General features: G+C 47.5%; 1 protein-coding gene across 1 annotated transcript in view; it reads right to left on the reverse strand.

The window, feature by feature from the left end:
- MRPL19 (mitochondrial ribosomal protein L19) overlaps positions 1 to 25,229 on the reverse strand; it is a 41,469-nt gene extending 16,240 nt beyond the window's left edge. The window contains exons 1-3 of the mRNA XM_030198807.1: positions 25,093 to 25,229; positions 24,696 to 24,850; positions 23,949 to 24,063 (exon numbers count right to left, since the gene is read on the reverse strand). Coding sequence (XP_030054667.1) covers positions 23,949 to 24,063; positions 24,696 to 24,753 — 173 coding nt within the window. The 5' untranslated portion in view covers positions 24,754 to 24,850; positions 25,093 to 25,229. The remainder of the gene's footprint in view (positions 1 to 23,948; positions 24,064 to 24,695; positions 24,851 to 25,092) is intronic.
- Positions 25,230 to 27,471: the final 2,242 nt, after the last annotated feature.

A 27,471-nucleotide genomic window follows, 5' to 3' on the forward strand; every position in this document is an offset into this window, starting at 1 on the left:
GATGTGCAACAGAACAGTTAGGCAGCTGCAGCCCTTTTCAGATCTAAGTCTCTTTAAAAAATTTCTCTATGCATTTGATATTTCCCTGATCAATTTCTGCAACATTCTTTTGATCTGCCTGCCAAGGATAGCCATAGCCCACCGACCACTGCAACATGGATCATGTCTGGTAGTTTACGGACAGCCAGTCCACTACTATTATTTTATCATTTTCATTGGTTATGGCTAGATACAAATGTAATTATTCACCCACTATTTATACTTGGACTTCCTGTTTTTAAAACACAAAACACCTGAGTGGATTACAAAACACTTAAAAAAAATAAAGTAGTTTAAAAAAATCCCACCCTCCCTGTCATCCCCCCAAATTCTCAATAAAATAATAATAATAAATTAGCCCCCTCCTACATTCTCAAAACAATTTATTACATCAGCATGGCCAGCACATATTATATCTTACCACATTTTAAAAATGGAACTGTTTATGTTATAAAGTTATTACAGAGCCCCCGACCCCCCCCCCCCCCACAAACTTGAAATCTTCCCGGGTGGACCCTTGACCTCCCCCCCCAACACTGTTCCGAATAGTGCTGGAAAATTAGCGCTAGAACAGCGTGCCCTCATGATCAAAACTAATAATAGCATGCAATCCTCACACAGACGTTGTTTGGCAGGTCAGGGCTGCAAAGAAAAAGCCCGAACCTGTCAAACAGGAGGTCCCCCAGCCCCCATAACCCCCCCAGGACAATATTCACTGGTGTCCCAGTGGCCTTCTCCCTCCCACCCCCTGGACATGGGGATGTTGGAGGTCCAGTGGACCTCTAGCCCCCCCAACGCCCGCTCTGATGCAAAAATAAAAAAAAACAGACCATGGTGGCCGAGTGGGCAACCCTACCCCCACAGTGGCCTAATGTCCCCCAATTCCCCCCATACCTTGAGAAAGGAGGAGAGAGTAGTTTTGGAAAGAATGTTGGCAGGACGATGGACAGGTTAAGATGGAATTCTGACACCACTTTCGGAAGGAACTTAGGGTGCGGGCGGAGAACAACTTTGTTGTGATGAAATTTTGTGTAAGGTGAATCCGCTACTAGGGCCTGAAGCTCATTGCCCCTGCTAGCTGAAGTAACTGCTACCAAAAACAAGACTTTCCAGGTCAAGTATTTCAGAGGACAGGAATCCAATGGTTTACAAGGAGCTTTCATAAGCTGGTTAAGGACGACAATGAGGTCCTATGATGCTGGTGGGGATTTGACTGGGGGCTTTGTTAAAGGTAAACCTCACATGAATTAAACAAACTAGAGGCTGTCCATAGATGGGCTTACCCTCTATATCATAAGTACTAATTGCACCGAGGTGAACTCAAAGAGGTACAGAAGGTATTCAAGCAGGTTCTGTGTAGGGCAAGAAAAAGATCTAGGGCTCTGCTCTCACACCAAATGGCTACCCTCTTCCATTTCAAAGTATAACATCTCTTAGAAGAATCTTTCCTGGAAGCCAGCAAAACCTTGGAGACACCCTCCGGGAGATTCATGGAAGCAAATTCTAAGCTCTCAACATCCAGGCTGTGAGAGCCAAAGATTGGACGATGGGATGCAGAAGAGATCCCTCGTTCTGCATTATGAGGGTCAGAAAACAGTCCAGTCCAATCTCTATGGTTCTTCGGAGGATATTTCCAGAAGAAGATGGAACCATATCTGTCTGGGCCAATACAGGGCAATCAGGATCATGCTCCCAGGTCTTGCTTGAGTTTCAGCAAAGTGTTCCCCAGTAGGGGGATGGGAGGACATGCATACAGGAGGAGGAAGGCATCCAACGCTAACCTGGAGCAGTACTGAGGGACCTTGTGATTGTAATGATGGGCAATACCCATGCTGAGAAACCCCTCTTGAGGCTGCATTCCCCTGCCCCGTCTGTTGGTCAGGCTGTTGAACTTTCCCACTAGGTACATAGCTCTGAGGAGTTACCTGTGCTGGACAGCCCAGTTCCACATCCTTACAGGCTTCTGACATAGAGGGTAGGATCCTGTACCCCTGCTTCTTGACATAATACTCTGCAACCTGACTATCCATTTGAATAGGTACAATTTGGTTGAACAGCCGATCTCTGAAAGCCTTTATTATGTTCCAAATTGCCTGGAGTTCCAAGAGGTTGATCTGCAGCTGCTTTTCCTGGGCTGACCAAAGACCTCGAGTGTGAAGCCATTCTAAGTTTAAATTTGTTTATTAAAGTTTACAATATACACAAAAAGGAATATCTAATGTACAATAAGGCCTGTGACACAATATCTAGTACACTGCAAGACAGTACATCGCAAAGGGCAAAGGGCCTTGTGTCTGATAGCCCCCTGCCTATATATCTTCCCTCTTTGTAAACCTTCGTTGTTTGCACTGTACATCTGACCCAGTCGTCCACTTACAGGCGGCTTACTAAAAAAAGCTGATACTGTTACTTAAAAGATTTTCATACAGAGATGGGTTTCTGTTAGCTTCAACTATTTGCCACTATGTGGTATAAGGACTTTAAACATCTCAATATTTCAACACATCACAAAACAGTCAAAACTTGCCCTCCGCCCAACTGATATACCAACCCTACACCCAGCCTGTGCAAACTTTATGACCTGGTGTACCTCCGCCCCCCCCCCCCCCCCCACACTCCCTCCCCACCCTCTCTGCCCTTCCCTAGTAAATCAAAGCCCAGTTGGGAATAACCTCAGGAGTCTCTAACAAACCTCTATAGCACTTAACTGGTGCATATAGCATTTAACCTCTCCCCCTTGGGCTCAGCATTTGCAAATATGGGGCCCATACTTGAAGAAATTGCCTTCTACATTTGGCTGATGTTTTGGAGTCACGAGCTTCCCAGGAGGCCAAAAGGTGCACTTGGTTTCTCCAATGACAATATGCAGGGGCTTCCGTGGAAGTCCAGTATTGCATAATACATTTGCGGGCCACCAGACTCAATTTCCTGCACAGAAGAGCCGCCGGCGCCTTTAGGGGGGGCGAAAGCCCTAGCTTGGTCCAACAAAAATTGCCTTTCGGTTCCCTGAATTTTATTGCCTAGCTTTATCAGAAATCCACGGACTCGCTGCCAAAATGCCCGCACCTTTGGGCATTGCCAAACAGCATGATAAAAAGAGCCTGGGCCTCCATCACATTTAGAGCAATTAGCACTCTCCGACCTCTGCATATGAGCCAGCTGTGTTTTAGTCATGTTCCCCCGCAGGATCACCCTGTATCCGCACTCTCTCAGTCTTTCATCCGTAACTAACTGTTGGATCCCCTTCAGTGAGGCCACCACATCCCAGGACGCTAATGAAGTCCCAAGATCCTGCTCCCATTTAAGTTTAATACTTTCATATTGTTTTATTGGTCTATCACAAACCAAGGCCCCATATAAATCAGAAATCGCGTGTCTCTCTGACGCCAATTCAGCGAAGAACCCTCGTGTCTTTTCTCCTAAACGGCCTCCCAAGGCAGCCTGATTCAATGTCTGCATATAGTGTTTAATTTGTATATAGGCAAACCGATTCCCCCAGTCAGATCCTATCTTGTCTTGTAAAGCTTCATATGATAGTATGTCTCCAGTCTTGTGCAGCAGGTGTTCCAATTTCGTAATACCTCTCTGTCCCCAGCCTCCAAACCTCGAGCCACCCATTCCGGCCTCGAATGCTGCGTTGCCCACAAGCGGGATTTGATCCGAGACGTTCGGATTGCCTCCCAATTGTCCCACCCACCATTGCCATGTCATTCGAAGGGGATGGAGTAGTACGCTCCGCTTGAAGTTAGGGGGCAGAGTTTTACGCGGTAGGTGAAATAGGGCAATCATGTCATGTGGTGCGAAAAAAGCTTGCTCAAACGATGTGGGCGTATAATAGTGCGTATTGAGAAGCCAATCTCTCACGTGTCGTAGTAGGCATGCTTGATTATATAAAAAGAGGTCCGGAAAGCCTATGCCTTCTTGCCTCCAACTGCCTATTAACAAGTCCTGCCATAGTCTTGCCCTTTTACCGGCCCAGCAGAACTGGCAGCACAAACGATTTACACATTTCAAGTCTTTTTTTGACAAACGGATGGGCAGGGTCTGTAAAGCATATAGCCAGCATGGAAAAATCACCATCTGAATCAAGTGCACTCGCCCCATCAAGGACAGTGGTAGTCCCCTCCAAGAGTCTAATTTTTGTCTGGTGTAGTCTAAAAGGGCCTTAACATTTAATTGATGCAAGTCTGTGGTGTTCATTGTGAGTCTAATCCCAAGGTATTTAAAAGATTTATTTGCCCACCGTAAAGGGAAGTTGTCCCCCCAATCCTCTCCGCTCTCTACCGGGGCTGCTAGGGCTTCGGACTTAGCCAAGTTAATTCAAAAACCCGCATAGTCTCCGTACTCTTGGAAGGTCTCTAGCAAAGTTTCTAATGACACTTTCGGGGATGTGAGGTGTACCAAAAGATCGTCTGCAAATGCTGCAATTTTAAATGTCCGTGTGCCCAGTCTCACTCCTTTGATCAGGGGGTTCTCCATAATGTCTCTAATAAGGGGGTCTAACACCAGAACAAAAAGAAGTGGAGATAGTGGGCAGCCCTGCCGGGTCCCTCTCTTAATAGGAAAACTCAACGACTCCACCCCATTAACCCACATCGTGGCACTTGGATTGGCATATAAAGTTTGAATCGCCTCCACAAATCTGCCCGAAAAACCGTAGCTTTCCAATGTGTCAAAAAGGAATGCCCAATGCACCTTATCAAAAGCTTTCTCAGCGTCAAAGCTAATTAACAGTGACGCCAGCCCATTGTGCGTGCCATGTTCTAAGGATGTCAAAATCGCCCTCAAATTTTTACTTACTGCCCGGCCTCCCACGAAGCCCACTTGACTTTCATGTATGAGGTGGGGCAGCAGTCTTGCCAACCTATTGGCCAAGATTTTAGCCATCAACTTGGTGTCATAGTTCAGCAAAGATATAGGGCGGTATTTATTTTTATTTATTTTATTGCATTTGTATCCCACATTTTCCCACCTATTTGTGGGCTCAGTGTGGCTTACAATACATTGTAAATAATGGAAATGCAATTTGTTACAATCAGTTATGGATTACATTGTGAGAGGTTAAGCGAGACAAAGTCGAGGTGTCGTTAGGAAATAGGACAAGGAAAAGAACAATAGAACACTGGAAAGAGACAACGGGAAATTGGTAGGGTGATAGAACCTTAGCAAAAGAACATTCAGTATAACATTTTCTGTGAGTGAGGTTTAAGTGTGATGAGATTACGGGGGATGAGAGTTCAGAAAAGAATGTATTGGTGTATTTCTGGAATAGTGAATGATGTCAGCTCCATTGGGTCCCTCTCCGGTTTAAGCAGCACTACTATTTGCGCTTTATTCAGGTCGGGTGGCATGGCCCTTGAGTCTATCATGTAGTTTAAGAACCTAGTTAAATCTGGAATAATTCCCGCCCCCATCAATTTATAAAATTCTGCCCGTAGACCATCTGGTCCAGGAGCCTTCAACAATGGGCTCTGGGCTATTGCCATGGTCACCTCTTCTTCTGTAATTGATTGGTTAAGGCGATCTCGCTCTCGTTGGGTAAGCTTAGGGAGATTGAGATTATTCACATACATCTGATTAGCTAGGCCTATATCTTCTGGGGGGGCACAGAGATCTTTATAGAAAAAGCCTGGAAAATGTTGCAGATATCTGTATCCGAAGTTGTAAGGCTTCCCCCCTTCCCCCGAAGAGTAAGAATATTCCTATTTCCCCCCTTTGGTTTAAGGAGCTTGGCCAGCAATTTGCCCGCTTTGTTCCCGTGTTTATAGAGCATGTATCGATAGTAAATCTGCGATTTCCGTGCGCACCCGTGTAGGAGTTCGTTCAGCGCTGTTTGTAATTCCAGCACCCGCTGCTTGTGGCTTGCCGCATGTCTCCCCTAACCGTTTCCTTGCGCAGCAGAGTTGTTTACTCAGTCTTAATATGTCTCGATCCCTTGAAGCCCTGACATAATGTGCGTGACTAATTACTTCCCCGCAGAGCACGGCCTTGGCTGCCTCCCAGAACAAGATCGGGTCATTCTGATGTTCGTGACTGTGTGCAACATAATCTTCCCAGCTGGCTTGTAAACGGCCCTTTAATATGGGGTCTGTATAAAGCTCTATAGGAAACTGCCACCTGTTGCCCCGTCTAACCTGACCCCGGGGCTGCCACGCCACTCAAACCCACGCGAGGTCTGATATCACATAGGGTCCAATCTCAGCTGTTGTAATTTCCCCAAACATCTGTCGTGAAACTAAGACATAGTCAAAACGGGACTGAGTTGAGTGGGCTCGGGAAAGATGAGTGTAATCTTTCATACCTGGGTGAAGCACCCTCCAGACATCCGTCAAGTCTAACAGCTGGCTCAACTTCAATAAGCCTTTATTGTTGTAGTAGGTCGCAGAGGTGCCCGGCACTGATTTATCCAGTGAGGGGTCCCAGACCACATTAAAGTCTCCACCCACTATGATCTCAGCATGTGGTTGCTTAAGGAGAAAATTAATCACAGGTTGAAAAAAAACTTCTGTCGTAATTGTTGGGAGCATAAATATTGCATAGTAAAAATTTTTGTTTGCCCACTATGGCCTCCAAAATGACATAACGCCCCATAGGATCCACTAGAAGTGGGCTTATCGCTGTAGCGACACCTTTATGAAATAAAATTGCCACACCTCCCTTTTCCCCTGCGCATGTGCCGCTACACACTCTCCCACCCACCAAGTGCAGAGTTTAGCGTGTTCCATCTGAGACAAATGTGTCTCCTGCAAAAAAGTAATGTCTGTATGTTGCCTATTTAACTGTTGCAGAATCTTGGACTGTTTTATAGGTGAGTTCACCCCGCCTACATTCCAGGTTATGATTTGTACCATATGGTTATTTTAAATGAGATGGTATGTATACCAAAGAACTGTAATGATATCGAGGGGGGGGGGGGCATCCCAGCCATTGCCCTCCCTCAAGTCGTGTTCTTCTCTCTACTTGTTGGCCATAAACCTGAGCCTTTACAGTGGGGGAAATAAGTATTTGATCCCTTGCTGATTTTGTAAGTTTGCCCACTGACAAAGACATGAGCAGCCCATAATTGAAGGGTAGGTTATTGGTAACAGTGAGAGATAGCACATCACAAATTAAATCCGGAAAATCACATTGTGGAAAGTATATGAATTTATTTGCATTCTGCAGAGGGAAATAAGTATTTGATCCCCCACCAACCAGTAAGAGATCTGGCCCCTACAGACCAGGTAGATGCTCCAAATCAACTCGTTACCTGCATGACAGACAGCTGTCGGCAATGGTCACCTGTATGAAAGACACCTGTCCACAGACTCAGTGAATCAGTCAGACTCTAACCTCTACAAAATGGCCAAGAGCAAGGAGCTGTCTAAGGATGTCAGGGACAAGATCATACACCTGCACAAGGCTGGAATGGGCTACAAAACCATCAGTAAGACGCTGGGCGAGAAGGAGACAACTGTTGGTGCCATAGTAAGAAAATGGAAGAAGTACAAAATGACTGTCAATCGACAAAGATCTGGGGCTCCACGCAAAATCTCACCTCGTGGGGTATCCTTGATCATGAGGAAGGTTAGAAATCAGCCTACAACTACAAGGGGGGAACTTGTCAATGATCTCAAGGCAGCTGGGACCACTGTCACCACGAAAACCATTGGTAACACATTACGACATAACGGATTGCAATCCTGCAGTGCCCGCAAGGTCCCCCTGCTCCGGAAGGCACATGTGACGGCCCGTCTGAAGTTTGCCAGTGAACACCTGGATGATGCCGAGAGTGATTGGGAGAAGATGCTGTGGTCAGATGAGACAAAAATTGAGCTCTTTGGCATGAACTCAACTCGCCGTGTTTGGAGGAAGAGAAATGCTGCCTATGACCCAAAGAACACCGTCCCCACTGTCAAGCATGGAGGTGGAAATGTTATGTTTTGGGGGTGTTTCTCTGCTAAGGGCACAGGACTACTTCACCGCATCAATGGGAGAATGGATGGGGCCATGTACCGTACAATTCTGAGTGACAACCTCCTTCCCTCCGCCAGGGCCTTAAAAATGGGTCGTGGCTGGGTCTTCCAGCACGACAATGACCCAAAACATACAGCCAAGGCAACAAAGGAGTGGCTCAGGAAGAAGCACATTAGGGTCATGGAGTGGCCTAGCCAGTCACCAGACCTTAATCCCATTGAAAACTTATGGAGGGAGCTGAAGCTGCGAGTTGCCAAGCGACAGCCCAGAACTCTTAATGATTTAGAGATGATCTGCAAAGAGGAGTGGACCAAAATTCCTCCTGACATGTGTGCAAACCTCATCATCAACTACAGAAGACGTCTGACCGCTGTGCTTGCCAACAAGGGTTTTGCCACCAAGTATTAGGTCTTGTTTGCCAGAGGGATTAAATACTTACTTCCCTCTGCAGAATGCAAATAAATTCATATACTTTCCACAATGTGATTTTCCGGATTTAATTTGTGATGTGCTATCTCTCACTGTTACCAATAACCTACCCTTCAATTATGGGCTGCTCATGTCTTTGTCAGTGGGCAAACTTACAAAATCAGCAAGGGATCAAATACTTATTTCCCCCACTGTACTACTTTCCATCCTCTTCCCACCAGTAAGTCCCCCCACCAACTCTTATCTGCTGTCGTCAAGATGCTTTGTGTGGCCTGTCTCTCTGTGACTATTCCTTTATATTGTAAGCCTCAATCGACTCCCTCTACCCGCCCCCCCAACCTACCTCGCCCCTCTAACCCTCCCTCAAATCCCCACCTCCCCCTATCCATCCCCCCCCCCCCCCGTCCCTTGTGACCGGACCCGCAAACGAGGACCATCACTTCCTACGTCTCTCCCTCCTCCCTCCGAGAGCCATTGCAGATTTCCAACAATTCCAACCCATGTCGTTCAGAAGCCCAAATCGTCATTAATAAAGGCCCTGCGGCCAACCTGGGCCCCTGAACCATGAAACATTAACCTTTAACTTTAACATATAAATAGTCTTTACTCAGTGCTTCCTTCCACAAATAAGCATCTATGTCACGGTCCGTGCACTTTAGGGAACATGCTTATATACCAACTCTCCGTACAGGCGCTCCTCGCTCAGGTCTGTCTCCAGCAGCTGGTATCCAGGCGCCCCTCTCAACGGTCCTCTGGTGTGGCTGCATCCAACTGCTTTAAAAACTCCTGGGCTGCACTCGCTGTTTCATAAATTTTATTTGTTCCTTTGTAAGTAATTCTCAGTTTTGCCGGGTATTGCAGCGCAAAACTTATTTTCTTCTGAAACAGCCTGGAACATATTGCTGAAAATTGGCGCCGTTTTGCTGCTACACCTGCCGAATAATCTTGAAAACACCGGATTGGCAACCCTTCAAACTCCAAAGGGTGTCCTGTTGAGTCGCTGCAAAATTTCTTGTTTTTGTGCATAATCCAAGAATCGTAGAATGACTACTCTGGGCTTGCCGGTTCCTGCACCTTTCTGTCCCAACCGATGAGCTCTCTCGATGCGAACTGGGCCCAGGGCTTCTGGGAGTTGTAGTTCCTTAGCCAACCAACTGGCTAAAAAGGTCTCCAGGCCCCACTCCTGTATACTCTCGGGAAGTCCCACCATACGAATAGTATTTCTTCTGGACCTGTTCTCGAGGTCCTCGACTTTGTCTTCAAGTGCCTGCAGCTTTTCCTGCATTTGATTTTGTGCACCCTCGATTGTCGTGATGCGGTCTTCCACCTCGCTGACCCTCGATTGGAATGCAGCACAGTCCTTGGACAAACCTGTGAGTTGGGTCTGTACCCGTTCAAGCTTGTTATCAATAGGGGCTAGCCGACGGTTCAGAAGATCGTCCATTACTGCCATCATCTCCGCAGTGATTTCCGCGATCCACGTGGATGAGACTGTCGGGCCAGGTGGGCTTGCGGGCGGCGCCATTTTTTCTTCTCCTGCCCTGGCGCGGAGTCTCTCTTTTGGGGCATTTTTCATCGCCATATCGTTGCTAGAGAGCATAAAAAATAACCAGCAGACCGTGGGATCTTTAACACTCTAGATGTTACAAGTTGGAGTCTTATTTATACAGTTTAAAGGCTTCAAAGGGAGGACAGGAGCCGGGGAGATCGATCTATTCAACCTCTTGCGGTCATGACGTCACCGGAAGTCGTGTGAAGCCATTCTAAATGAGCTCTCCACTCTAGGCTGGATACATCTGTTGTCAATGCCTTCTGGGGTGGAAGAACTTGGAATGGTAGACTAAAGGTCCAACTGGACTAACTTGTCCACCAAAGGAGATACTGATCCAGATCTGTGGCGATTTGGATGATATCTGCTAGGGTCCCCTTGGCCTGAGACCACTAGGGAGCTAGTGTCCATTGGCCAGTTCTCATATGGAGATGTGCTATGGGGGTGACATGCACCATGGTATCCATGTGGCCTAATAACCTCAGCATCTGCCGAGCCGTGACCTGCTAGCTGCTGCGAACTTGATTGCCAATGGTAACAAGAGTGTCTGCCAGTGCCAGAGGGAGAAAGGCTTGGGCTTGAACTGTGTCTGTCTATCAGGGTTCCTATGAATTCCAATTGCTGAGTTGGTGGTAGATGGGACTTCGGGTAGTTGATAATGAACCCTACTAGCTCCAGAACCCAAATAGTTCTCTGCAAGGACTCCTGAGCACCCTCCTTTGATATGCTCTTCATCAACCAATCATCCAAGTAGGGAAACACAGACTCCCAGTCTGCACAGCGACACTGCGACTACCACTAGACACTTTGTAAATATCCTGGGAGTCGATGCAAGGCCAAATGGCAAAATGCATTACTGAAAGTGATGTGTCCTCACCTGAAAATCAAAGATACTTCCCATATAGACATCCTTCAAGTCCAGGGGATAAGAGTGCCCAAGGAAACTATCCTGAATAGATATTTGTTCAGGACCCCTTAGGTTTAGGATGGGACACATCCCCCCCCCCCCCCCCTATTTTCTTTGGCACAAAGAAGTACCTGGAATAGAAGTCCTTCCCTTTTCCCCCTGGTGGAACAGATTCGACCACATGGACCTTCAGAAGGTTGGAGAGTTCCTCTACAAGTACTACCTTGTGTGGAGAGCTGAGGCAAGATGTTTTCAGCGAGCAATTTGGAGGTTTCTTTTGCCAATGTAGAGTGCAACTGAGATGGATTATTTGAAGAACTGACTGATTGGAAGTTACAAGGGGCCACTTTTCTTCGTTAAAAAAAAAAACAACCCACTTAGCCTCCCCTCCACCAGAAGGTTATCCAGAACAGTCACTTTGACGGTGGCTATGCTCTCCTGGAGCCAGACAAAAACTCACCCTGTTTTGACTAGGGAGCCAGCTGGAGGTTTTGGGCACTCTGTTGACCAAAATGAGCATTCTGGGGCTGAACAGACTGAGCGGGCCAAGGAGTGTACCTATGCCTCAGAGTAGTAGGGACCTCGCTTCAACTTGCCAGAAAACTTCCCAAGATGAGGAAGGCACAGAAGGTGTTCACTGGAAGGGGGCGTCGATGGTATTAGTATGTTTTTTGATCAGGTCAGCGACCTCTTCCACCTTTTTCCACAAAAAGGTTATCTTCATGGCAAGTTGCATCTGCCAACCTCTGCTAGACTGCGGGGTCCAAGTCAGAGACACACAGCCATAAGAATCTGTACATTGCTGTACGCTGAGCAGATATCCTAGACACTGTGTCAAAAGCATAACAGGCCTTCTGCTTCTTGGTCAACTGGTGAAGCAATTCGACCTGCTCCTGAAGGAGTATTCACCAAGTCTAACATACTGCTGGTGTGATTGAATGTGGGAGATAAGCACCGAGATCTGATACATCTTACACACAAACAAATCCAGTGTCCAGGCTTCTCTGCCTGGAGGAGCAGAGGCGGAGTCCCTGGCTCACTTAGGTGCAGATTCAACCACCAAGGAGTGATGAGGCAATTGTGGCCCGTCAAACCCAAGTGTACTTTGAATCCGGTACATGATGTCAATTTTTGGGGGGCGCAACAGGGACAAAGGGGAATCCCAATTCTTCACCTGAACATCTCAAAGGATTCTGCAAAGAGGGAGAGTCACAGACTCTCTAGGAGGTGAACTGTAGTACAGAACCTTGCACATCTCAGCCCTAGGCTCGTATTCCATCTCTAACTTAATAGGGAGGGCAGCAGTCATCTCCTTTACAAAAGCAGGAAAAGAGAGACTGTCAGATGAAAATTTATGTCTCTCCTGTAGAGGGGAGGGGTCTAATGGAATTTCATAGTCCGAGAAATACTTTGGATAATCATCTGACTCCCATGAATGGTCCAAATCGGAGTCAGTGAAATACTCCGCGTGGGAGGGCTGAGTCTGCACCTACCTCATATGAATGTAAGTATTGTCATACTGGGACAGACCGAAGGTCCATCAAGTCCAACATCCTGTTTCCAACAGATTTTCCCCAAGTCCATTTTAATAATGGCATGAGGACTTTTCCTTTAGGAAGCTATCCAAACCTTTTTTTAAGGAACCATGTTCACATCTGGAATGGCACAGAGATGCAGGTTATCCCTGGACTCCGGCAAAGCTTCCTCCACAATCAACAAGGGGGGGTAACTACATGGGCAGGTGTCGAGGGTGACTACACCACAGACTGAGAGTTCTGCAAGGCAGGGAGTGGCAGAGTCAAGGCTGGCGCAAGCGCCCCTGGTGCCAATGAACTCTGCACCTATAGAAGCCCCACCAAGTGCTCTTGAAGCACGGGCCAGATCTGTTCTTAGAGGGTCGACATCAGTAAAGGCTGGGACACCAGGTTGGAGACAGCCTGCAGAGTTGCTGGTGTCATAGTGAAACTGGGTCACAGCTACCTGGAGACTGGTGCGTAAGCACCTCTTCAATAGAGGGGGGAAGTGCTCCTCCCGGCACCGACGCTTCTTGAGTATCGATGCCCCCGGAGCTCCAGGCACCACACATCAAGGGGCATCGATGCATGTGCTTCTTGGCCTTCTCCCAATGGTAAGCATCAACGTCCCTCGGTACAGACGAGGATGATGTTGAATCCACATCACCTCCTTGGAGTCCGGTACGATGCTGACCAGTCCTGGGGGCCCTGCACAGTGGCCAGTGCCGAGGCAGGTGGAGACCCACTCAATATGTGTCCACTCCCAGTGTCTGAGGACAGGTCTAGTAGCCATCAGGACTGATGCTTCCGATGCCAGTGCAGACACCGAAGCTGATACAGATGTAGATGATTTGGACCTGGCTCCAAAAATCTTCTCTTTAACACTGTTTAGAGAATTGTAGTCTGGCCCAAAACAATAAATACCTCAGAAATGGGTGTCAGCCCCAGAGATGGTCCCTATTGCACTAGTCTTAAAGCCACTGGGAACTTTTGATGACATGGAAGGAAAAATGGCTGAATACAAATGCATTACAAATACAAAATATTCTTATATTCCACAATAATCGCCAAAGTTCTATGCGGATTACAATGTATAAGAAGTCCAGCCAATCCCTGGAGAATTACAAAAACAGAAAAAAACAACATTACCAATAGCCGTGAAAACAACGTAAAACCACCTAAACTTCCAGAAATCACTAAAAACTTACCTGTTCAAAAAAGCATACCCTACCAACCCAACTTAAATGCCTGAACCCTGCAACACTATGAAACCAAAGCACGTAATAGACATAATGTAACTCTTCCTCTATACGATTCCCTAATATGTCTGTCCCACATGAACCTCATTCTACCATAACATCACTGTGTAACTGTTTATACCGGAATTGGCAAACGCCTTTACAGTACTATGTAAGCCACATTGAGCCTGCAAACAAGTGGGAAAATGTACGATATAAATGTATCAAATAAATAAATAAATAAAATAGCTAACACATACATTTCCTAAATAGAAAAGCTGCTAAAAACAGAAAATTAGATGAAAAAATTGTCTTAAAACAAATTCCTTTAGGAATTAGAAATTCTTTGAGGTTGCAATATCCAAGTGCTCCTGTTCTACCTACATTAAGGAAACCTATTAAATCCAACATATAAAAAGGAACATGCCCATATAAAATCTTAAAAACCATTATTCATAAACTGAATTTGAGCTTCCACTGGTAGCCAGTGTAATTTCACCAGTAACAGGGAAACTAATCTCCAATGTGTGTTGAAAATACCAGCCTAGCTGCAATATTCTGGATGTCTAACTTTTTCAAAAGAAGCTTTGTACACCCCACATAAATTATGTTACAGTAGTCTAATTGCCCTAATATCAGGCTTTGCACCCCCAACCTGAATACTAAAGGATCTAATACACCTCTAATTCTTCTTAGTTTTTCCAGAATTAAAAAGAATTTCTTTATCGATGCATTAATATGCAACTCTAGAGATAAGGTATTTGAGAAAACAACCCCTAAAAATTATAAGCTAGTTTCAATTTAAAATTTGGATAATTCATTTTTAAAACATTTTCATTCCAAGTATCAGAAATCTGCCCAAAAATAAGGTCTTTTGTTCAACTTTAAGCAGAGAGAACAAATCCATTTGTCTAACAAATTAATAAAATCTATAATCTGTTTAGCTAAATCAAATGACTCAATGGTGAGGAAAAAAATGGGCAAGCTCACCTGCAAAAAATCTTAATGTTACTTGGCTGGTGCTCAGGACTAAATAGGCCTTCAGTTCCGAAAAAGAACGAAAACATAAAATGGGGAAAAAGCTCTAAGGGTATAGGAAAGATATACTTGGTACAAAAAGAAAATTATTAGGAACAAAGCCAAAAATCCCCTACAGGGAAGGCACCAGATAAGGAAAAAAAAAAACCCCAACACGCTGAAGAAAACCTCTAACAAACATATCCTTTCTTCATCTCGGATGAAGATAGACTGTTGGTCCCACACTTGTGACTTGGGCAGGAAGGTACCTGCGCATGTGTGGCAGGAGTGCTATATCAAACTGTTAAAGTGACACTATACTAGACAATGTTTTCTGTACCGGGCTCTGTGGATGACGTTACCCTCATATCAGACTACTATGACATTCTTGTGCTTGGAGAAAACAGGGACCACTGCACTCCCCAGAGTCCTCAAGCTAAAAACAAGGACCACTGTACTCCCCAGACACAAGAGCCCTCCTGCTGACAAGGGCTACTGTATTCTCCACGCAGGCAGAAACTACTTATTCACCTGACACAGAACCCTCCTACTGATAAAGAGCCTACTGTACTCCCTCTAAAAGCAGGAGCTACTGTACTCCCGATTAGGCTGTGGCTACTATACTCCCCTAACAGCTGGCTCTCCTACTAAAAAGCAGGGACTACTATATTCCACAGACACAAAGCTCGCCTGCAGGCAGGAGTTACTGAACTTCCCAGTCCCAGAGTCCTCAAACTAAAAAACAGGACTGTCATAGCAAGGCATTGGAAACAATTAGAGGCACCCTCAGAAGAGGACTGGCTCTTGAAGCTATCTTTGATTGGTGAAATGGAGAAATTTACGGACAAGAGATTGGGACGTCATAATGAATCTTCAGAGTTATGGACTCAATATCGGAGTTTAACCCACATGACATAAAACTTAAATGTATAACCTGCTGGGGGGGGAGGGGTGGGGAGAGGGAGGGGGACGGGGACGGGGATATTTTGGATTGTATCAGTGAATGACTGTTTGATAAGCACTATGTTTGTTACTATACAAAACCAATAAATAAATACAAATTTAAAAAAAACTAAAAAACAGGGACTAAAATACTCCCCAGACACAGAGTCCTCAAGTTTAAAAAACATGGACCAATGAATTGCTCTGATAGGCAGTCCCCTGCTGGTGATGAGAGGCCGCTGAACAGTCCAGACAAGCAGCTCTCCTGCTGGTGACGAGGGGCCGCTGTACTGCCCAAACAGGTAGCCCTTCTGCTGGCAACGAGGGGCCGCTGTACTCCCTATATAGGCAGGGACAAATATCTGATGCATGTGCATATGCTCCTCCTGCTGACAAGGTAAAATTATGTATATAACAAAAGAGAGGGAACAAAGTACAAACTAAAGTCCAAACAAAAAAAACAGCACCACGGGCCTTTAAAAATGGAACACAGTTCTTTAATGAATGATTTTGATACAGAAAGTGAAAGTGCCTTGGTGCTTTGTAGCTTTTACTACATGAGACGTGGGGTAAGGAATAATATATTGTAGAGGAATATATTCGAGTTATTCCCCAAGTTTTCCACGTCATCACTGTGACCCCTGACGCAGGTGCTAGTCACCGAAACACGGCCCGTGTCGGGTCTTTTTGTCAAGGCTCATTCATTAAAGAACTGTGTTCCATTTTTAAAGGCCCGTGGTGCTGTTTTTTTTGTAAGGTAAAATTATGTATCATACCTGATAATTTTCTTTCCATTAATCATAGCTGATCAATCCATAGACTGGTGGGTTGTGTCCATCTACCAGCAGGTGGAGATAGAGAGCAATCCTTTTGCCTCCCTATATGTGGTCATGTGCTGCCGGAAACTCCTCAGTATGTCGATATCCAAGCTCCATCCGCAGGACTCAGCACTTAGAGAATTACACCCACGAAGGGACACTCTGCCCAGCTCACCACCGCCGAAACGGGGGAGGGGAACTAACCCAGCTCATCCCCACACAAGTGGGGGAGGGGAATCCGTCCAGCTCACCCCCGCGGAGCGGGGAAGGGACACCACAACCGCCGATGCGGGGGGATCTGGCTTATCCTGCAACCGCGGGAGGAGCTGACTGACCCTAACACCGCCGAAGCGGGAGGGGTACAAAACTGCCCTACTGCCGCACGAAGCGGGAGGGAGCGCCGGCAGAATTTAAGTCTCAATCCAGCCCCGTAAAACGGAGGGGAGAGGAATGCAGCAGCTCACTGTAACACAAATTCGTCTCAACTCTTGAAGAATTCATTGAAAAACTTGAACACGAAGTCCTCCTGAACAGGAACTGAAGACTAAACTTGAACCTGAAATGCAACCAGAATATAAACAGCACGGATATCTGGGAGGGGCTATGGATTGATCAGCTATGATTAATGGAAAGAAAATTATCAGGTATGATACATAATTTTACCTTCCATATCATCATGCTGATCAATCCATAGACTGGTGGGATGTACCGAAGCAGTACTCACCCAGGGCGGGACATAGAAATCCCTGACCGCAACACTGAAGCTCCAAACCGGGCCTCCGCCCGAGCAGCCACAGTCAAGCGGTAATGCCTGGAGAAGGTATGGGCCGAAGCCCAAGTTGCCGCCTTGCATATCTCTTCCAAGGAGACGGACCCGGCCTCTGCCATCGAGGCCGCCTGAGCTCTAGTGGAGTGAGCCTTCAGCTGGATAGGCGGCACCTTCCCCGCGGCCACATAAGCCGCTGCAATGGCTTCCTTGACCCATCTTGCCACTGTAGGCTTAGCAGCCTGCAGACCCTTACGAGGACCTGCAAACAGGACAAACAGATGATCCGATTTCCGGAAATCATTGGTCACTTCCAAGTATCTGATGATGACACATCTCACATCCAGATATTTGAGAGCAGAGTATTCCTCTGGGTAGTCCTCCCTACGAAAGGAAGGGAGACAGAGCTGCTGATTCACATGGAAGCGAGAAACAATCTTGGGCAGGAAGGAAGGCACTGTGCGAATAGTCACTCCTGCCTCAGTGAACTGCAGAAAAGGCTCTCCACATGAGAGCGCCTGGAGCTCGGAAACTCTTCTGGCTGAAGTGATAGCCACCAAAAAGACTGCTTTCAACGCCAGGTCTTTCAGATGCCCTCGACAAGGGTTCAAAAGGCGGCTTCTGCAATGCTCTTAGCACCAGGTTGAGATTCCACGCAGGCACCACCGAGTGCAGAGGAGGGCGCAGGTGATTAACTCCCTTGAGAAAGCGCACCACATCTGGCTGCGAAGCCAGGGAAACACCCTTCAGGCGGCCCCTGAAGCAAGTCAGAGCCGCTACCTGGACTTTAAGGGAACTGAGCGACAGGCCTTTCTCCAGACCTTCTTGCAGGAACGCCAACACTGAAGAAATTGGAGCAGTGAAGGGAGAAAGTGAGCCTGCTTCACACCACGCTGCAAAGATACGCCAAACCCTGGCGTAAGCAGTAGAAGTAGAGCGCTTCCTCGCTCTCAGCATAGTGGCGATGACCTTGTCTGAGAAGCCCTTCTTTCTCAGACGCTGCCGCTCAATAGCCAGGCCGTAAGACCAAAGGGGGAGGGATCCTCCATCACCACGGGACCCTGATGTAACAGGCCCTGCTCCACTGGCAGCCGCAGAGGATCGTCGACTGAGAGCCTGATCAAGTCCGCATACCAGGGACGTCTGGGCCAGTCCGGACCCACCAGGATTATCCGGCCCGGATGCTTTGCCACCCGGTCTAGCACCCTGCCCAACATGGGCCAGGGCGGGAACACATAGAGAAGCTCTTGTGTCGGCCACTGTTGGAGAAGAGCATCTACTCCCAGGGATCGAGGGTCCCGTCCTCTGCTGAAAAAGCGCGGCACTTGGCAATTGGCCGATGACGCCATCAGATCTAGGCTCGGCTGGCCCCAGCGCTTCGTGATGTCCAAGAACGCCTGAGCAGATAGCTGCCACTCTCCGGGCTCCAAGGTATGGTGACTGAGAAAGTCCGCCTTGACATTCATGACTCCGGCAATGTGGGCCGCTGACAGCTGTTCCAGGTTCGCTTCCGCCCACTGGCATAGATTCATGGCCTCCTTGGCTAGAGGGGTGCTCTTGGTACCTCCCTGGCGGTTGACATAGGCCACAGCCGTGGCATTGTCCGACAGGACACGTACTGGCTTCAACGCCAGTACCGGGATGAACTCCAAAAGCGCCAACCGAATGGCTCTGAGTTCCAGGAGGTTGATAGACCACTTTGCCTCTGCAGGAGACCAGAGCCCCTGCGCTGTCCTTCCCAAGCAGTGGGCTCCCCAGCCCGACAAAGAGGCGTCCGTCGTGACGACAATCCACTCCGGGGTCACCAGAGGCATTCCTGCAGACAACTTGTCTGTCTGCATCCACCAGCTCAGCGCCTTGCGCACTGCTGGGTCCAAGGGAAGGCGCACAGCATAATCCTCCGACATTGGAGTCCAGCGCTGCAGCAGAGAGTGTTGTAGTGGTCTCATATAAGCCCTGGCCCAGGGCACTACTTCCATCGTGGCCGTCATAGAGCCCAACAGCTGCACATAGTCCCAAGCCCGAAGAGGAGAGGCTACTAGGAACTGGTCCACAATCCAATTGTCTGGCAGGAACACTCTGCCCACTTGGGTGTCGAATCGAACTCCCAGATACTCCAGGGACTGAGTCGGGCGCAGCTGACTCTTCTCCCAGTTGATGATCCACCCCAGGGAGCTCAAAAGAGCAACCACCCGGTCCACAGCTTTGCCGCACTCTGCATAAGAGGGGGCTCGGATCAACCAGTCGTCCAGATAAAGGATGGACTTGTACTCCTTCCTTTCGCAGGAAGGCCGCGATGACCACCATTACTTTGGAGAAGGTCCGCGGAGCAGTAGCCAACCCGAAAGGGAGGGCTCTGAACTGGAAGTGTCGGCCCAGGACTGCAAAACGCAGAAAGCGTTGATGAGGAGGCCAGATGGGAATATGCAGGTACGCTTCCTTGATGTCCAAGGAAGCCAAGAACTCTCCTGCCTTCACTGCCGCTATAACAGAGCGGAGAGTCTCCATGCGAAAGTGCCGCACCTTCAAGGCCCGATTGACCCCTTTGAGGTCGAGGATAGGCCGGACAGAACCTCCTTTCTTTGGTACCACAAAGTAAATGGAGTAACGTCCCTTGCCAGTCTGATTTTCTGGCACCGGAACGACCGCACCCAGGCGGATCAGGTTGTCCAAGGTCTGCTGCACTGCCACAGCTTTGACCGGAGACTTGCAGGGAGAGAGTACAAACCCGTCTCTTAAGGGTCGGCAGAACTCTAACTTGTAGCCGTCTCTGATGACTTCCAGCACCCAAGCGTCTGAAGTTACTTTGGTCCACTCGCCCAGAAACGAGGACAGGCGTCCTCCAATCTGCACTGAGCCATGGACCAGGACCCCGTCATTGGGTACGAGACCCTGGGGGAGGACCGGAGGGCGTACCTCCAGGGACGGTGGTCTCTGCGAAAGGAATGCTGCTTGAGGGAGAAGTTCCTTTTGAAGGAAGAGGGGGCAGAGGAGCCCGACTTGCCCGGGCGGTACCGACGGGCTTCTTGAAACCGTCCTCTGGAGATACCGGGGCGAGCACTGGCCCGAGCCCTGACCTCTGGTAACCTCTTGCCCTTAGACGTGCCGAGATCGGTCACGATTTTATCCAGCTCGACCCCAAAGAGCAGCTTGCCTTTAAAAGGCAACTTAGCCAGGTGGGACTTAGAGGCGTGGTCCGCAGACCAATGTTTCAGCCAAAGCCAGCGCCGCGCAGAGACTGTCTGAGCCATGCCTTTAGCTGAGGCTCTCAAGACATCATACAGTAAGTCTGCCAAATAAGCCAAGCCCGATTCCAGGGCCGGCCAGTCAGCCCTCAAGGAAGGATCCGAGGGGGAAGCCCGCTGCACCATCGTCAGGCACGCCCTGGCCACATAGGAGCCGCAAACTGAGGCCTGCAAACTTATGGCAGCCGCCTCGAAGGACGACCTTAAAGCCGCTTCCAATCTTCCGTCTTGGGCGTCCTTTAGGGCCGTGCCACCTTCCACCGGCAATGCCGTCTTCTTAGTCACCGCAGTGATTAAAGAATCCACGGTAGGCCAAAGAAAGGCCTCACGTTCACTTTCAGGCAAAGGATAGAGGCGGGACATAGCCCTAGCCACTTTGAGGCTCGCTTCCGTGACATCCCATTGAGCCGAAATTAAGGTGTGCATGGCATCATGCACGTGGAAGGTTCTAGGTGGGCGCTTCGTCCCCAGCATAATGGCAGAGCCAACAGGGGCTGAGGGAATCTTCAAAATGCTCATGGCCTGCAGTAACAGGTTGGGCAAATCCTCTGAGCGAAAGATCCGCGCTGCAGAGGGGTCATCCGCTCCATCCGAGCGGGAAACCGTCTCCTCCAAGGAATCCCCAAAGGACCGTTGGGAGAACTCAGATACGCTGCCCTCATCTACATCAGAGGAAACAGCGTCCTCTAAGGCCTGGGAATCCACCCGAGGGCGTTTACTTCCGGGGGCCTCAACCCCGCTATCGGACAAGGGAGAAGGGGCAGCGTTTTGCATAAGGAAAGCCTGATGCAGCAGCAACATAAACTCGGGGGAGAAACCCCCCAGACTGTATTTCAGCAGCCTGGGCCACAGCCCTAGACGCACCCTCAACCGGCGCTCGCAAGAGCGGGGGAGCAACATGCTGCGCATCCAAGATGGCGTCCGGCGCGACACTCCGCGAAGGAGCCGCGCGGGAAGAACGGCGCTTAACTTTAGCCGGTTTTTTGCCGTCGCCCAAATCAAGGGCGGCCATGGCATGAACGTCTCCCAGCTCAAGGGCGGCCCAAGAAGAAGCCGTATGAGCAGAGTGGCCGGCCAAGATGGCGGAGGCGAGCAGCGGGGGATGGGCGTTTATGGCGGGAAAAACCGCCGCGCCGGAGGAAGACCCGGGACACTGACCGGCCTCCAAACTGACACCCAACAAGGGCGAATCAGACTTTAAAATCCCCGCATCCCCGCTAAAAGCGCACACGCGGTCCGGGGAGCGATTCTTCGCGCCCTCGCCCTCCGACGCCATAGGCCACGTGGAGATCAATCGGGGAACCCCCTGCCCGCTATAAAAAGGTAAAAATTACCTGCTTCTCGCTCCGAGCTGTAACGACCTGGTGTCCCAGTGAGTAGCTGCAATAAACGTTTAAATAAACGTCGAAATAAACGCCCTTAAGGACGTCCAAATTTTTTTTTTTTTTTTTTCAACGGAGCCAGCGGGTGGGGGGAGAAAAGGAGGGACCTGGCGCCACCAGGTTTGCACTTGCTCAAGAAGAGCCCTCAACCCCAGGCACTCAACAAAACCTAAAAATTAGGCTTGGAGGCCTAGCCAGAGCTGCTGCTGTGTGTGACCACCACCTGCTGAGACAGAGAACATACTGAGGAGTTTCCGGCAGCACATGACCACATATAGGGAGGCAAAAGGATTGCTCTCTATCTCCACCTGCTGGTAGATGGACACAACCCACCAGTCTATGGATTGATCAGCATGATGATATGGAAGCAGGGGCTACTGTACTCCCCAGACATACAGTTCTCCTGCTGAGAACTGCTACTGTACTCGTCTCACAGCGTTTCTGTTGACAGCCAGGGGCTACTATACACCCCTGATACAGCTCTCCTAGTACAAAAGAGCTGCTGTACTCCCCTGGCATAGATCTTCTGTTGGAGATTTACTGTAAATCCCCCCCACACACATAGGTTGGGGCTACAGTACTCCCCGACAGGCATCTGTCCTTCTAACAGGCCAAGCATACTGCACTCCCTTGACAGGCCAGGCCTACTATATTCTAAAGGGGAAACTCCTAAGTTGTTTCCATACTATACAGTGTTACAAACTTACAAAAACAAAGTAAAACAACCCCCCCTCCCCCCCACACTGCTCACTCATAGAAGAAGAAATTATCACCTCAGTTTCCTAGGTACAGTCATCAGGTCATATCAGGAGTGTGTGTGTGTGTGTGGGGGGGGGGGGGGTTGGAAAGAGGGGAAAGGGACTCAGACTATTCAGCTAAAATAGAAGCCGAAGAAACCTCAGAGCTAGCTACACATGGCCACTTCTTCAATCTCCAAAGTACCTCAAACCACAAGTAGTAAGGTCTCTTCCTGGAACCAGAGGGGAAGGATCTGGAGCCCTCCAAGTATTTCCAAATTTCAAATCCAGGTACTGCTCTACACCACAAAGAAGTTTAGCGCAATTTAACCAGTGGCAGCTGGCTGAGGAGCTTGTGTGGACTATTCAGTCCTGGAGCTGCATGGTCTGTCTGTCCTATCCACTGGAGACAGAGAAATGCTGAGTATTCTGAGCCTGTATAGTGCCCTTAAGGGGTAAGCCATGAAGAACTACTTTGTTTCTCTGTCTTCATCTGCTGGCTGATGAACATAATCCACAGGTTCTGGACTGGTGTGGTATGGACGCTAAGAAAAGGCAAACTGTTTTAACTTCAAGTTTTAGATATGTTAGGACTTGAAAAATTCCAAGTGCCATGGCACCTAGGGTTCCCCCCTGGTGTTTGCAATCTTTGTGCTCTGAATGTTTTCCCTCCTACTACTGAAGCTGAAACAGATTTCTTCTGTCCAGCATTATGCAATTTTCAGTAAGTTTTAGCCAGTGTCAGAAATCACACACCGGTCTTAAGTTGAGACCAGCGTGGAAGTTCAGGCACAGCATGACAACGTCACCGAGAGAAAAACGCTGTTCTGATGGCATCAGTAAGCAAGGTGAGGAAAGGGTAGCTAATTTGGGGGGAATAAGTCATGCCCACTCAGTACAGATAGTGACTGGCTTGGTTGGGAAATGGCTGACCGGGAGTGGAAAACAGAGGAAGGATAATTGGGATCCAAGACAAGGTGATAGTGAAACAAAGAAATATGCGCTTCAGATTAAGTTATTAGTGTAGTGCTGGCTTGCTCTGGATTCCACGCCCAAGGGGATGGATTCTAGTTGTGCGCAATAGTATCTTAGGGCCTAGACTTAGCCAGCTTCTCTTCCCCTTCTCTCATAAAGGATAGCAAAATAGCTTTAGTACACCATGTTTAAAAAGAGCCGTGGGCAGTACCTTGGAGAACGACTCTCCTGTTTGCCCCCAGCCTGAGGGGAAAACAAAGCAGAGGTGGAGTGACATCAAGACGTCATTCTCAGACACTGGTTTCTAAGTTTTGGGGCTGGCTTCTAGACCTGAGGAAAATTTGTCAAGGCTTGGCATTTGTGTTTATAAACAAGATGAGCTGCAGCTTGATAGAAAATTCAGCAATGCTAAACAGTCTCCATACTTTGCTTACTTCCTTCGTGTTGACTTAATCGTTTTGTCCACAATAACTGGTTTTGGAGGGGGTTGAAACTTAGATGATTCATCTTCTCCAACACTCAGGAGTCTGCTGGAGGAACGCAAGGACCCTTAAAAAATAGAAAAGAACAAATACAGTTCTAACAACAACAGAACAAGAACAGATTACCTTCCAGCAATTAAGCCATTAAGATAGTGTATTAAACATTGTGCTCTCAACATTAAAAACAAATAAAAATTCTGCACTTGCTTTGGAGTCTCACAATTTAAAAGAGATGAGGTCTTGGGAAGTAGCTGACAAATCAAGATCGGCCAAGGAGGGAGATTTTTTGATTTTTTTGGCCAGTCCTGGTTTTAAATTCACATCCCAAAGCATTGTGGGATTTGTAGCCTGGGTTTTTAGCCCTGTGCTGCATGTACCATAATGCACCTGGATGGGGTTGTCTGAAACCCAGGACTGGGCTAAACTCTCCCTCCTGAAACTGGATGACTTGGCAGCTCAGCTTAAATCTCAGCCAAATACATACCACAAACAGTTCTTACAGCCCCAGGCCAAACATATATTTTCTGCTAGCAAATTATCTAAAAACTGGAATGAGGAGGGGGGGAGTGGGCAGCAATTTCTATCATTCCGCTTTGATCATGGACTTAACTAGAAACGTAAGAAGAGGTAAGGAACACTGTACGCACTTCCAGCCACACAAAACTTTAAAACCAAAAGCTATCCTGCCATGCTACTTACAAGGCAAACGGAGCCCAGAGAAAAGTTGTACTGGTAGCACCTTCCTCAAAGCCGCCATGCCAGTTGCAGCCACTGCACTGTGACTGAGCAGTGCACGCGTCGTGCACAAACTTTAGCGTCACCAGCAGAAAGCGTTCAGTCCCTAAGCTGGAAATCTGCAAAGAGAACAAGGTAAAAGACGGATCCCTCAAATCTTTTCCCATTAATACCGAAAGCGGCCGCTGCAGCAAAAGTGGGCTTCAGTGTTGTCATGTTTTAACTACCGCTGCTGCCATATAGAAGACGGCATGAGCGGCAATTGCAAATTAACTCTCCTCGGTCTAACATATCACTTTCCTTCCCTGTCCACGATCCAGCACCTCTCTCTGAAACACCGCCACCCCACTTTCAAACTCACACTTGAAGTCACTCAACAACAATCCCGCAGCTTTCCCGTCTCCGCTGTTTGCTCCGTCTCCTATGATACCCGACTCACTTCTATTCCGCAAAGGCAATCATCCTGCCTTGCCGGAAACAGGAAGTTTCCTCATACGAGAGAGGGACTCCTCCAAGAACGGGATCAAGCAAGGAAGTTAGGTTGAGAACAGAAGACGGTACGAGACTATTTCATGGAGGTTTAATATACAGGAGTGGAAGTGAGCCTAACTAGTCCACTGTAAGCAAGGAAGCCAATTAGGACAATCTAAGTTTCCCCTTCCCAGCGTAGCCGTCATCCCCGTTCACTAAAAACAAAGCAAGCAAATGCAAAACTATGAGCTGCTGCATCCTCATTGTCGTTTTTTTCTTGGTCCATCTGTAACAAGTCTGAAGCTGTTTCAATGGGATATGCAGTGCCGGTTTTGTTTTTACTTATTGGACAGCTTTTTAATTTACTTTCAAGCTTCCCATATGTAGGTATAAATATCATGAAATAACAATTGAATATCACTAAAACAGCTTTAAACAATTATTATAGCTGGTAGAAACAGCAATTTTAAACTCTGCATTTTGTGCTCATTTTTCTACACTAAAAACTAAATACACTATATACAATACAGATGGCCACATTTCAGTGAGGATATCCTGTTTCATAAGTACATAAGTATTGCCATACTTGGACAGACCAAAGGTACATCAAGCCCAGCATCCTGTTTCCAACAGTGGCCAATCCAGGTCACAAATACCTGGCAAGATCCCAAAAAAGTACAAAACATTTTATGCGACTTATCCCAGAAATAGTGGATTTTCCCCAAGTCCAAATTAATAATGGTCTATGGACTCTTCCTTTAGGAAGCCATCTAAACCTTTTTTAAACTCTGCTAAGCTAACCACCTTTACCACAGTTACAACCAACAAGCCCTAGGGGACAAGTTAAAATACAGAAACTAATGAACAAACACCTCTCTACAGCATCAATGTTCCAGAAATTCCCCTTCCCCTTTAAAACAGTATCCATCCTCTCCCTCAGCTATTAAAATCCAATGAGGGAACAGGAAATAGCAAGAGCTAACAAACAGGTAATATAGATAATAACCCCAAACCAATATTCATTCACAAACGCATTTAAAGTGAGAGGCTTTGCCACTGTCTATAAGGTGCCCAAGCACTCAAAAAGAATCCCACAGAATCCTTACAAAGTGCTGTCAACTTTGTCATCAGATATATATGATCAATTTTCATTAAAAGCTGTTCCTTAGTGGGCATATCCTTTCATTTCCAGTGAAAGGCTAACCACAATCAGGCTGCTGTGGCAACCAAAGTCATACGTTTGAGCACCTTCCTCCAACCCAGGAGAAGGACCATTAAGAAGAAAAATATACATATCCCTGGGTAAGGAGACATGTAATACATCCTTAGAGCAATCCCACCAGACATGTAGGAAAAGTCCCTGCAAATCCACACGCCCACCAACACAACCCAGTCTGTGCCATATATCGCCTGAAGCCGCGCTGGGGTATAATACCATTGAAACAACATTTTATAGCCATGTTCCATTACATTAGTTGTGATCTAGACTTTCAAAAAGTTCACATACAGTTTCCCACTCCACTTTCATCAAGGGGCAATCCAAAAGATCTCCCCTTCATATTTTAATTCTAGTGGCCTATAAAAAACAATAGCCTTATACAATCTAGAAATAAGCCCCATTCCTGTCCTCATACAAAATACTTTCAAGAGGGCATAATTCTCCCTGCTCCAGTGAGACAACACTTTCCGAAGCATAAAATCTGTAAGTTGTTGAAAGTGAAAATGATCATGAGAGGCCATATTCATCCTGGAGAATTTTAAAGGAAATCAGTATCACTGAAAAAAATCAGTTGACCCAAAAAAAGAGAATCCCCCTCTCAGCCCACCGCTTAAAAACCGAGCTGGTCTCTCCAGGAAGAAATCCTGGAGCATACTGTATGTAAGACTAAAAAAAACACACACACAGTTGTTTGGGGAAAAATCTCCCCCACAACTCTTGCCACAGGGCCAAAGTGCATGCCACTCGAAATGGAGCTCTCAATGATAACTTTTAGGCTATCCAAGGAAAACAGAACCTTGACTATTAAAGCCTGTTTTAGTTGCACCCAACCTTTAGTCAGGAATGAGGCCCACTCCAGAAGCACCTTAAGCTGAGCAGCATAATAAGGAAATAATGTAACCCCATCCCCCCTTGTATCCAAGCTGCATACATTCTAATCCTTTTAACTCTCGGGGTTTATGCTGCCATATGTAAGAGAATGCTCTCCGCTGCAAGTGTGAGAAATGTGTAAATATATTGCTTCTTCACTTAACAAAATTGCAAAGGTAA

Source organism: Microcaecilia unicolor, chromosome 3 (genome assembly GCF_901765095.1).
Source record: "Microcaecilia unicolor chromosome 3, aMicUni1.1, whole genome shotgun sequence".
NCBI classification, from domain to species: domain Eukaryota; kingdom Metazoa; phylum Chordata; class Amphibia; order Gymnophiona; family Siphonopidae; genus Microcaecilia; species Microcaecilia unicolor.